Source organism: Rana temporaria, chromosome 10 (genome assembly GCF_905171775.1).
Source record: "Rana temporaria chromosome 10, aRanTem1.1, whole genome shotgun sequence".
NCBI classification, from domain to species: Eukaryota; Metazoa; Chordata; class Amphibia; order Anura; family Ranidae; genus Rana; species Rana temporaria.
The window spans coordinates 5,340,992-5,353,158 of NC_053498.1; the positions used below are offsets into that span (position 1 = coordinate 5,340,992).

General features: G+C 49.0%; 1 protein-coding gene across 1 annotated transcript in view; it reads right to left on the bottom strand.

Moving 5' to 3' along the window:
* LOC120916210 (sacsin-like) overlaps nucleotides 1-10,995 on the bottom strand; it is a 31,676-nt gene extending 20,681 nt beyond the window's left edge. The window contains exons 1-2 of the mRNA XM_040327065.1: nucleotides 10,762-10,995; nucleotides 2,722-2,760 (exon numbers count right to left, since the gene is read on the bottom strand). Of these exons, the coding sequence (XP_040182999.1) occupies nucleotides 2,722-2,725 (4 nt within the window). The 5' untranslated portion in view covers nucleotides 2,726-2,760; nucleotides 10,762-10,995. The remainder of the gene's footprint in view (nucleotides 1-2,721; nucleotides 2,761-10,761) is intronic.
* Nucleotides 10,996-12,167: the final 1,172 nt, after the last annotated feature.

Sequence of the window (12,167 nt, forward strand, 5' to 3'; positions counted from 1 at the left end):
CAGGGACCAAGGGAGCCCCCCACACTTACATCAGGGTCCCCAGAGAGCCTCCCCCTTACACCAGGGTCTCCAGAGAGCCCCCTTACATCAGGGTGCCCAGAGAGCCCCTTCCTTACATCAGTGTCCCCAGAGAGCCCCCCACTTACATTAGTGTCCCCAGAGAGCCTCCCCCACTTACATCAGTGTCCCCAGAGAGCCCCCCCCACTTACATTAGTGTCCCCAGAGAGCCCCTTCCTTACATCAGGGTCCCCAGAGAGCCCCTTCCTTACATCAGGGTCCCCAGAGAGCCCCTTCCTTACATCAGTGTCCCCAGAGAGCCCCTTCCTTACACCAGGGTCCCCAGAGAGCCCCTTCCTTGCATCGGGGACCCAGGGAGCCCCCCACACTTACATCAGGGTCCCCAGAGAGCCTCCCCCTTACACCAGGGTCCCCAGAGAGCCCCTTCCTTACATCAGGGTCCACAGAGAGCCCCTTCCTTACATCAGGGTCCCCTAAGAGCCCCCCACACTTACATTCTTACATCAGGGTCCTCAGAGAGCCCCCCCACTTACATCAGTGTCCCCAGAGAGCCCCCTTACATCAGGGAGCCAAGAGCGCCCCCCCCACTTACATCAGAGTCACCAGAGAACCCTCCCCTTACATCAGGGTACCCAGAGAGCCCCCCCTCCCCACTTACATCAGGGTGCTCAGAGAGCCTTCCTTACACCAGGGTCCCCAGAGAGCCCCTTCCTAACATCAGGGTCGCCAGAGAGCCCCCCTTAGATCAGGGTCCCCAGAGAGCCCCCCCTTAGATTAGGGTCCCCAGAGAGCCCCCCACTTACATCAGGGTCACCAGAGAACCCTCCCCTTACATCAGGGTACCAAGAGAGCCCCCCCCACTTACATCAGGGTCCTCAGATAGCCTTCCCTACACCAGGGTCCCCAGGGAGCCCCTTCTTTACATCAGGGCCCCCCCGAGAGCCCCCCTTAGATTAGGGTCCCCAGAGAGCCCCCCTTAGATCAGGGTCCCCAGAGAGTAGGGTGACCAGACACCCCTGGTTTCCAGGGACAGTCCCCGGATTGAGGACCCTGTCCCCGGAGCCAGTCTGTCCCCGGATTGCAGTGGCATGGGAAGGACATCTGGTACTCTCGCCCCCGGGTGCAACATTTAGGGGGTGCAAAATCATTACTGTGCCCTCCCAAACATGCTGTGTTGCCCCGCCCAGTGACTCCTGTTGTCCAGCCTGTACCCCATAATCCTTCTGGTGCGGGTGGTCCGTGTGTGTGAGAACAGTGGAGGGGTGGTGCAGCGTAATGCAGCTATTGGAGAAGCTCTTGGGAGGGGATACTGAGGAGTGGCTGGGTGTCGGGAACAGTACATGGTGCTAGGGAGAGCCCTGCTCTGATGGATTATCATGGAGGCCAGCAAAATCAACCGATCTACACTGTTCATATAGGGGGGGGGGTGAGTAGTGCAGGAATCAGGTAGGTCAGTGTGTAGTGGTCAGTATAGGAATCAGGTAGGTCAGTGTAGTGGTCAGTGTAGGAATCAGGTAGGTCAGTGTAGTGGTCAGTGTAGGAATCAGGTAGGTCAGTGTAGTGGTCAGTGTAGGAATCAGGTAGGTCAGTGTAGTGGTCAGTATAGGAATCAGGTAGGTCAGTATAGGAATCAGGTAGGTCAGTGTAGTGGTCAGTATAGCAATCATGTAGATCAGTGTAGGAATCAGGTAGGTCAGTGTAGGAATCAGGTAGGTCAGTGTAGTGGTCTGTGTAGGAATCAGGTAGGTCAGTGTAGTGGTCAGTGTAGGAATCAGGTAGGTTAGTGTAGTGGTCAGTGTAGGAATCAGGTAGGTTAGTGTAGTGGTCAGTATAGGAATCAGGTAGGTCAGTGTAGTGATCAGTATAGCAATCATGTAGATCAGTGTAGGAATCAGGTAGGTCAGTGTAGTGGTCAGTGTAGGAATCAGGTAGGTCAGTGTAGTGGTCAGTGTAGGAATCAGGTAGGTCAGTATAGGAATCAGGTAGGTCAGTGTAGTGGTTAGTGTAGGAATCAGGTAGGTCAGCGTAGTGGTCAGGTAGGTGAAGGAATCAAGTTGGTCAGTAATACTGTACTAGTGGAACTCAGGGCTGGACTGGGACAGAAATTTGGCCCTGGACTTCATCCAGACTGGCCCACTTTGACAGGTCTCTCCCATGGCGGCCGGACAACTCCCGTACCCTCCCGGCCACCCAAGCCCCCTCTCCCCCTTCACTAGCCACTAGCCGTTCTACTTTATTAGAGTAGAACGGCTGGTACTGGTACTCTTATAGGCAGTACCAGTGGGGAAGCTAGACATTATTTCACCTGGGGCAAAGAATCAGTTCGGTGCCCCCCCATGGGACAAGATTAGGCAGAAGTGAGAAACTCCCAGGCCATAGCTGTTGAGTCAGCTGTCTGTCCCCTCCCCCCTGCTCCTCTGTCCTCCCCCTGATTCTCTGTTCCCCCAGGTGAGCTCTGCGGGAAGGTAGAGACAGAGGAGCGGGGGGGGGGGGGGGCTTTAGTCCGCTGTCACTGAAGCCGGCCCACTGAGCCATCGGCCCACCGGGAAACTCCCTGTAGTCCCAATGGCCAGTCCATCCCTGGGCAGAGCCAAGCTGGACTAGATTTGCACAGAACTTCAGCTGCTATATCCCGGCATCCAATATACATTCCACATGAGCCTCCGCACTCACAATTCATAAAATAAAAAGCTGACACTTACCCATATTTTATCTGATGTTCCGGGGGGGTCTTACTTTTTCTAAAAGACAAAATAAATAAAGAGGATATTAACCCCTTCAGTAGTACCGGGCATTTTTACCCCCTTCCTGCCCAGGCCAATTTTCACTCACACTTTGAATGACAATTACGCGGTCATGCTACACTGTATACATAGGACATTTTTTTTCATATTTTTTGAGGGAAATAGAACTTACTTTTGGCCATATTCGATCACCATGGGGGGGTGAAAAAAAAATCATAGTTTGTTATAAAATTTAGCAAAGAGGTAATTTTTTTCCTTCACTGATGTGTGCTGATGGGTGGCACTGACGAGGAGGCACTGATAGATGGAACTGATGGGTGGCACTGATAGATGGAACTGATGGGTGGCACTGATAGATGGCACTGATGGGTGGCACTAATGAGGAGGCACTTATAGATGGAACTGATGGGTGGCACTGATGAGGAGGCACTAATGAGGAGTGTGAAGGATGCTTCAGTAATTCTCCCTGCTCGTTATGCTGTGTGTGTGTTAGAGGATTTCAGGTGACTCATTCCTCGGCTAACAGGCTGTTGATATGGTAATGACCTTTCCTCAGCCAGTCCTAGTTCAAAGGGTAAATGGTCTAGTGTGTTGTGTGAAGAAGCCCTGTGGTTACGGTTTACTGTTATTAGAAGTGACTCATGTTAATTATTCTGATTGCTTCATTGTGGTAATTATCGCTTCTACATGCGGGGCAGGGCTGTCTAGATATTGGCCCAGATTCAAGAAGCACTTGCGCCCGCGCAACCATAGTTGCGCGGTGCAAGTGCTTACTTGCTCCGGTGTAACGAGTGCTCCTGATTCAGGAACCTCGTTACACCGACTGCAGCCTAGGATGTGACAAACATAAGCCTCCTTATGCCTTCACATCCCAGGCTGCATTCTTGCGTTGGCCGCTAGGGGGCACGGCCTTTGTGATCGGCGTATAGTATGCAAATTGCATACTACCACCGATTCACAAAAGTTGCGCGGGCCCTGCGTACGCAAGGTACGGAGTTTCCGTACGGCGCCTTTAGCATAAGGCTGCTCCTGCTAATAGCAGGCGCAGCCAATGCTAAAGTATAGCTGCGCCTCCCGCCCGTGAAATTTAAATTTCACGTCGTTTACGTAAGTGAACCGTGAATGGCGCTGGACGCCATTCACGTTCACTTAGAAGCAAATGACGTCCTTGCGACGTCATTTGCCGCAATGCACGTCAGGAAAGTTTCCCGACGGAGCATGCGCTGTTCGCTCGGCGCGGGAGCGCACCTAATTTAAATGATTCCCGCCCCCGGCGGGATCATTTACATTAGGCAGCCTTGCGCCCGGCTGTTTAGCATATTGCCCGCGCAATTTACGGAGCAACTGCTCCGTGAATCGCGGGCAAAGCGCAATATTTGCGTGGGTGCAGAGAAAAAAATTTTCTCTTTGCCCACGCAAATATTGCGCGATTCTACCTGAATCTGGGCCATTGTATTCTTTACAACTAGTAATTACCTTCACTGATGTCATTATCTAAAGAAAATGTGTTTTCAGAATCGGCTCCGTCGTGTCTGCCTAATCATCTGTATGGAAGCCCCTGTGTGAGGGGGCGGAGATTTGTCATTGTAACAGTTTTGGAAATTACATATAAGCTCTGTGTTATACCATTAAAGTCTGTCTTGTTCCAGCAGTAAGCGTGACCCATGTGTGGCTTATTGGGTGATTCCAGGAATATCCCTCCTCGTGGAATATTGGGGTGATTTTCTTTATGGGGAGAAGGGAAGACTTTAACGGGGATATCATTCTAATACCGTCACAATTGGTTGGCAGCAGCGGGATTTTCCCTTCTACTCTCCTTTACACCCGGATTCCAAGCAGACACTGGAAGAACTACTGGAAGTTCGTGGAAGGATTGCTAGCAACAAAACCAAGCGGGTCATCATAGCAGAATCAATGGAGCTAGACCAGGAGAACTTGGTTGCAGCAACGCCAGCAGTACAAGAGATGGAGACACCAGTGATTCAGGAAGAGGAATCGCCAGCCAACAAAGTAATGAGAGAGAAGCTAGCATGGTTCGGTCCGAACCCAACGGCGGATGTGGTGCTGAAAGTGATGGACCTGTTAGTAAACGCAGAGCTAATGAAGGCTAAAGAAATAAGAGACGCAGAACTACAGAAGGATAAACAAATAAGAGACGAAGAACTACAGAAGGATAAACAAATAAGAGATGCAGAGCTACAGTTAAAACTGGCAGCAGTCCAACAAGCAGCCGCACCTTCTCCGAACAGTGAGTACAGCACAGCAGACGCAAGGAAGATTCCGTTTAGCGCTTTTAAAGCTTTTGATGAAAAGGACTGTGAGATTGATATCTACCTGGCAGATTTTGAGCGACAATGTAACCTCCACCGAATAGCTAGAAGAGAGTGGGTTGCAATATTGTCAGGCAAACTGTCAGGCAAAGCTTCTGATGCTTTCCGGGCCGTGCCAGATCAGGATATCCATTGCTACGCCCGGGTTAAAGAAGTGCTCCTGGCTCGTTATGCAGTAACCCCAGAGTCCCACTGACAGAAGTTCAGGGACTCACGCAAAACCACGGAAGACTCTTACGCGGAATGGGCATGCCAGTTATCCCTGTCGGCCTCTAACTGGGTTAACAGCAGCCAGGCCACCACCGCAGAGGACATTTTGCAACTAATGCTCCTGGAGCAATTTTACAATCACATCCAGACGGATGTCAAGGATTGGGTGAGAGATCGCAGGCCCATGACTCTACCAGAGGCAGTGAAGTTGGCGGATGAATATGCGGATACTCGCAAGACAAACCAGGTCACACCACGGGTACAACCTCCACGACCAACGGCGCCCTCACACCCACCAGCCGCTAGATACCAACCTCCTAACAGACCGATGACATCTAGCCCTCGCTATCCACGCCAGGAGGACAACGAACAACGCTGCTTCCGGTGCAAACAGCTGGGTCACTTCAAGCAGAATTGCCCCATGAATGTCAACACCAGGTCAAATTGGTCTCAACCTGGGTACCGCCCACCAGCAGCAGCCCATTGTGTAGTCTCGGCTTGGGATCCCCAGGAGCTGGGTCAGGAAGAACCATTGGGCACCCCTTACGAAGCCCTCATGGTACAATCTGTTATTACGGACAACAGGGAACACCATTGTCAGCTAGTCATGGGCGACAGCCATGAGCCGGAGGGGCCCTGGAGGGAGCTGGGCAGAAAGAGGCACCCTCCAAGAAGAAGAGGTCCTGGAAGCCGTATAACAAGCTGACCTGGGAGGAGAAGAAGCGACTGGAGGAGAGGGAGTCGCAGCGGGCGTCCCAGATGCGGGCCGAGATGTTCGCCAAGGGCCCACCGGTGGCCCCTTACACCACCACCCAGTTCCTGATGATGAAGGACCACGTGGAGAGCCTGCAGGACATGAGCAAGCAGGAGCTGATCCGTGAGTACATAGAGCTGGAGGAGTGCATAAGCCGCATGGAGGAGGAGAACAACCACCTGAGGTCACAGCAGGCTGACCCCCCCAGGCTCCATGAACTGGAGATGGAGCTGGAGAAGCTCAAAGAGGAGAACCGGCGGCTGCGGAGGGAGCAGAGGGTGGCTGACCCTATGGGGCACTGATCCCCCCCCCCCCCGGACTCTGAGCACCAGTGCTACAGCATTTCAACAAATATAACTTTTTCTTTTTATGAATCTCCTGTGATTGTCACTTCAGAGCCATAACCTGCCCCCTCCCATAGCGGGACACCTAGACGGCGGTGCACAGACCCATTCGCCGTCTTCACACTGACTTCTGGTGACTCTGCAGATCGCACAAAGACTTGGGGACTGACCGGCGTGTGATCTGACGACCCGGTGACATACCTGTGTCGGAAGCAGTTGCCAAGGGAGGTCAGTCACGCCAAACGGAGTTAACCTCGGACTAAAAGCTCTGAACCCGTCAACCCTACTGGACCAGGGAAGGTCCAACCGGGTTGCCGGAGCAGGGAGAAAAAGGGGGGCCATTGTGAAGGATGCTTCAGTAATTCTCCCTGCTCGTTATGCTGTGTGTGTGTTAGAGGATTTCAGGTGACTCATTCCTCGGCTAACAGGCTGTTGATATGGTAATGACCTTTCCTCAGCCAGTCCTAGTTCAAAGGGTAAATGGTCTAGTGCAGGGTTCCCCAACCCCCGGTCCGCGGCCCACTGGCGGGCCGTGGCCTATTTGCAGCCGGGCCGCGAAGGCTGCACTGTGTGAGGTGCGGCGGCAGGCAAGCAGAGAGATGACATCTCTCACCGCCCACCCGTATCACGGCACTTCCGCCCACACACTGCAGCGAGGTGCTATACTGTGTCTTGATTGGTTACAGGATGCTCTGGGGGCGGGATCAGCTAACATACACAGCCTCACTGCACATTGACGTCAGACGCCCTTTAAGCTGGGAGCCCAGCACAGGAGCGTCACTGGTTGCCTGGACACCGCTGTGATACAGCAGCGTGGCTAGGAATCACCGCTCGTTTTGAATCTTCCCTGCACTGTCGCCGATCCAATAGAGCAGCGCATACAGATGTCCCTCGGCAGCTGGAACATTCACTTAGTGACTGCGGTCACGTTTCAGGTACAATTTAAGCCTGCTTAAATATGCCTTTTTCCTGACAACCTCTTTTATGATATTGCTTTGTGCCACTTATGTTAACATACTAATGCATTTAGATGATTTTTACTGTTTTCTGGGGGGGATTTAAGACCAGTGACATGGATAATAGCAATCCACACCTGGTGGCAGATGACGTGGCAATCCCCACCTGGTGGCAGGTGATGTGGCAAGCGATGTGGCACAGTGGCAATACACACCTGGTGGCAGGTGTTGTGGCAATCCACATCTGGTGGCAGCTGACGTGGCAAGCGTCAATCCACATCTGGTGGAAGGCGACGTGGCAAGTGACAAACCGGCATCTGGTGGCAGTTTCTGCATTATGGTGAATTTGAACTATTTCATTTTACATTACAATGCAATGATAAATAATGCGTTTCAATCATCCCAACACCATATCAGCCATTGTTCTGTTATGATTGAAGCGCTAACACCAGCCATTTCCTCGAAAAATTGCCTGCGAAAAGCTACATAACAACCCACCCCCCCCCCCCAGTCCTTGGTCCGATTCTATTCCACAACGCCGGTCCTCGGTGCCAAAAAGGTTGGGGACCACTGGTCTAGTGTGTTGTGTGAAGAAGCCCTGTGGTTACGGTTTACTGTTATTAGAAGTGACTCATGTTAATTATTCTGATTGCTTCATTGTGGTAATTATCGCTTCTACATGCGGGGCCGGGCTGTCTAGATATTGTATTTTTTACAACTAGTAATTACCTTCACTGATGTCATTATCTAAAGAAAATGTGTTTTCAGAATCGGCTCCGTCGTGTCCGCCTAATCATCTGTATGGAAGCCCCAGTGTGAGGGGGCGGAGATTTGTCATTGTAACAGTTTTGGAAATTACATATAAGCTCTGTGTTATACCATTAAAGTCTGTCTTGTTCCAGCAGTAAGCGTGACCCATGTGTGGCTTATTGGGTGATTCCAGGAATATCCCTCCTCGTGGAATATTGGGGTGATTTTCTTTATGGGGAGAAGGGAAGACTTTGACGGGGATATCATTCTAATACCGTCACAAGGAGGCACTGATAGATGGAACTGATGGGTGGCACTGATGAGGAGGCACTGATAGATGGAACTGATGGGTGGCACTGATAGATGGAACTGATGGGTGGCACTAATGAGGAGGCACTTATAGATGGAACTGATGGGTGGCACTGGGGAGGAGGCACTAATGAGGAGGCACTGATAGATGGAACTGATGGGTGGCACTGATGAGGAGGCACTAATGAGGAGGCACTGATAGATGGAACTGATGGGTGGCACTGATGAGGAGGCACTTATGAGGAGGCACTGATAGATGGAACTGATGGGTGGCACTGATGAGGAGGCACTAATGAGGAGGCACTGATAGATGGAACTGATGGGTGGCACTGATGAGGAGGCACTGATAGATGGAACTGATGGGTGGCACTGGTGGGTACTGATAGGTGAAGGAATTATTTTTTCCCTAAATATCTTCCTGTGAGGATTTCTCAGAAGAAATAAGGACATTTAAAAGCAAAATGGAAGGATGAGGTAAGTGAAGGAGGACTGCACTAAGGGAAAGGGAGCTATTTAGGGAAAAATAATTCCTTTACAAACCCCTTTAAGGATGAACTCTGGGAATTAGACACAATCTACCCTCACACTGGGCTGCCCCCCCCCCCCCCGCAAGCGTTAATTGCTTTTTTAATATAAGATTGTACAATAATGTAACTCTGTAGCGTGCTTTGTGTCATTCTATAACAATCTTATTTTTTCTTTTTCTTTTTACAATAAAATGATAAAACATAACAATGCGACTCTGTACTGTGCATTCTATAATAATCATTTATAATAACATATGATAACATAAATAATAATATATATATTATTATAAATATAAATAAGAAGAGAGAGCGAAAGAAGGGAAGAAGAGAAGAAGAAGAGGAGAAAGAAGAGAGGAAAAAAGAAAGAAAGAAAGGAAGGAGAGAGAGAAAGAGGGAAAGAAGGGAAGAATCAACAGAAGAAGAGAGAAAGATGGAAAAAATAGACAAAGAAGAGAAAGAAGAGAGAAAAAAAAGGGAAGAAGAGAGAAAAAAAAAGGGAAGAAGAGAGAAAAAAAAAGGAAGAAGAGAGAAATAAGGGAAACAAAGAAGGGAAGAAGAGAGAAAGAAGGGAAGAAAGAAGGGAAGAAGAGAGAGAGAGAGAAGAGGCAAAGAAGGGAAGAAGAGAGAAAGAAGGGAAGAAAGAAGGGAAGAAGAGAGAGAGAGAGAGAAGTGGCAAAGAAGGGAAGAAGAGAGAAAGGAGGGAAGAAGGAACAGAAGAAGAGAGAAAGATGGAAAAAAGAGAGAGAGAGAGAGAAGAGAGAAAAAAAAAGGAAGAAGAGAGAAAAAAAGGGAAGAAGAGAGAAAGAATGGAAGGGAAGTAGAGAAGAAGAAGGGGAGAAAGAAGAGAGAAACAAAAGAAAGAAGAGAGAGAGAAGAGAGAAAAAAAAGGGAAGAAGAGAGAAAAAAAAGGGAAGAAGAGAGAAAAAAAGGGAAGAATAGAGAAAAAAAAAGGGAAGAAGAGAGAAAAAAAAAGGAAGAAGAGAGAAATAAGGGAAACAAAGAAGGGAAGAAGAGAGAAAGAAGGGAAGAAAGAAGGGAAGAAGAGAGAGAGAGAAGAGGCAAAGAAGGGAAGAAGAGAGAAAGAAGGGAAGAAAGAAGGGAAGAAGAGAGAGAGAGAGAGAAGTGGCAAAGAAGGGAAGAAGAGAGAAAGGAGGGAAGAAGGAACAGAAGAAGAGAGAAAGATGGAAAAGAGAGAGAGAGAGAGAGAGAAGAGAGAAAAAAAAGGGAAGAAGAGAGAAAAAAAGGGAAGAAGAGAGAAAGAATGGAAGGGAAGTAGAGAAGAAGAAGGGGAGAAAGAAGAGAGAAAAAAAAAGAAAGAAGAGAGAGAGAGAAGAGAGAAAAAAAAGGGAAGAAGAGAGGAAAAAAAAGGGAAGAAGAGAGAAAAAAAAAGGGAGGAAGAGAGAAAAAAAGGGAAGAAGAGAGAAAAAAAAGGGAAGAAGAGAGAAAAAAAAGGAGAAGAGAGAAAGAAGGGAGGGAAGACAGAAGTGAAGAAGAGAGAAAGAAGGGAAGAAGATGAGAAAGAGGGGAAGGAGAATAAAAAGAGAGAAAATAGAAGAATAGAGAGAAGAAAGAAAGAAAGAAAGAAAGAAAGAAAGAAAGAAAGAAAGAAAGAAAAAGAAAGAAAGAAGGGAAAAGGGAGAAGAAGAAAGAAAGAAAAATAAATAATAATAACAATAGCAGTAAAATATCTCTGTTATATATAAAAAATATTATAATATATAATAATGTAATTCCATCTTGTTCTTTTTGTCATTATGTAACCACCGTGTAATAATAATAATAATAATAATAATAATATATAATAATGTATAATTGTACCTCTGTCTGTAGATAAGTTGGTCACATTCTCCCCGGTGTGATCGGTGGATGGAGGAGATGAGTTCTCCCCGGTGTGATCGGTGGATGGAGGAGAAGTGATCGGTGGATGGAGGAGAAGTGATCGGTGGATGGAGGAGAAGTGATCGGTGGATGGAGGAGAAGTGATCGGTGGATGGAGGAGAAGTGATCGGTGGATGAAGCTCTCCGGGCTTTTATTCCCGGGATCTGTCGGAGAGAAAGAAACGAAACTCTGTGTTTGTTTCACTTCTTCTCTCCGCTTCTCCCTCCCAGAATCACTTTCATTTCTCGCAGCTTTTTGGAAAGCCGTGTGACGTCATCCTCTTCTAAAAAAAAATTCTGCCGTGTAACTGACTGCACATTGGAACTCGTATGATCAGCATCACTCATCTCATCACACCCATCTACCCCCCCCCCCCCATGTCTTATCTATAGGATTCTGACTTGTAGGAAACGTTTTTGTTGCTTTTTATACTTTGTATTTGTTTTTCCTATTTGCTGCCAATCGGTTTTCTCGGTTATGACGTCCATAGAGTTGATGCGACTGCTGAAGAATGACTTGTAGAACCTTTAGGCTCTTGTTTCACACTCGTGCGACTTGGGACTTCAAAGTCGCATGACAAGTCGTTCCCCATGATTTTCAATGACTACGGTTCAGATCTGTGCGACTTCAAAGTAGTCCCTGCGTTATTTTCTTCCCACTTTGATGCGACTTGAGGTCCATAGACCTCAAAAATACACAGGCATTGCTTCAAGTTGCATCAAAATCGCGCGACTTTAGGGTTGCAATAGTGGAAACAGAACTCAGAGGGCCACATCATGGGTGCGGAGAGTTCACAGGCGGCTGTACGCTACCTCTGGAGGCAGCAACACCTTGTGCTATGGCGGCATCATAGGTGTGCGCACAGGGTGTGCCGGGTGTGCCTGGGCACACCCTGATTACCCTGTGTGCCGCAGATTCTCCCTGTTTAGACCCCTGATATTTCACCCAAGCCCCCTATTAAAAAATAAAATAATAAAAACAAAAAACTACTGACCCCATCCTCTGCCCTACTGACCCCATCCACTGCTCTACTGACCCCATCCACTGCTCTACTGACCCCATCCTCTGCCCTACTGACCCCATCCTCTGCCCTACTGACCCCATCCTCTGCCCTACTGACCCCATCCACTGCTCTACTGACCCCATCCACTGCTCTACTGATCCCATCCACTGCTCTACTGACCCCATCCACTGCCCTACTGACCCCATCCACTGCCCTACTGACCCCATCCACTGCCCTACTGATCCCATCCACTGCCCTACTGACCCCATCCACTGCCGTAATGACCCCATCCACTGCCCTACTGACCCCATCCACTGCCGTAATGACCCCATCCACTGCCCT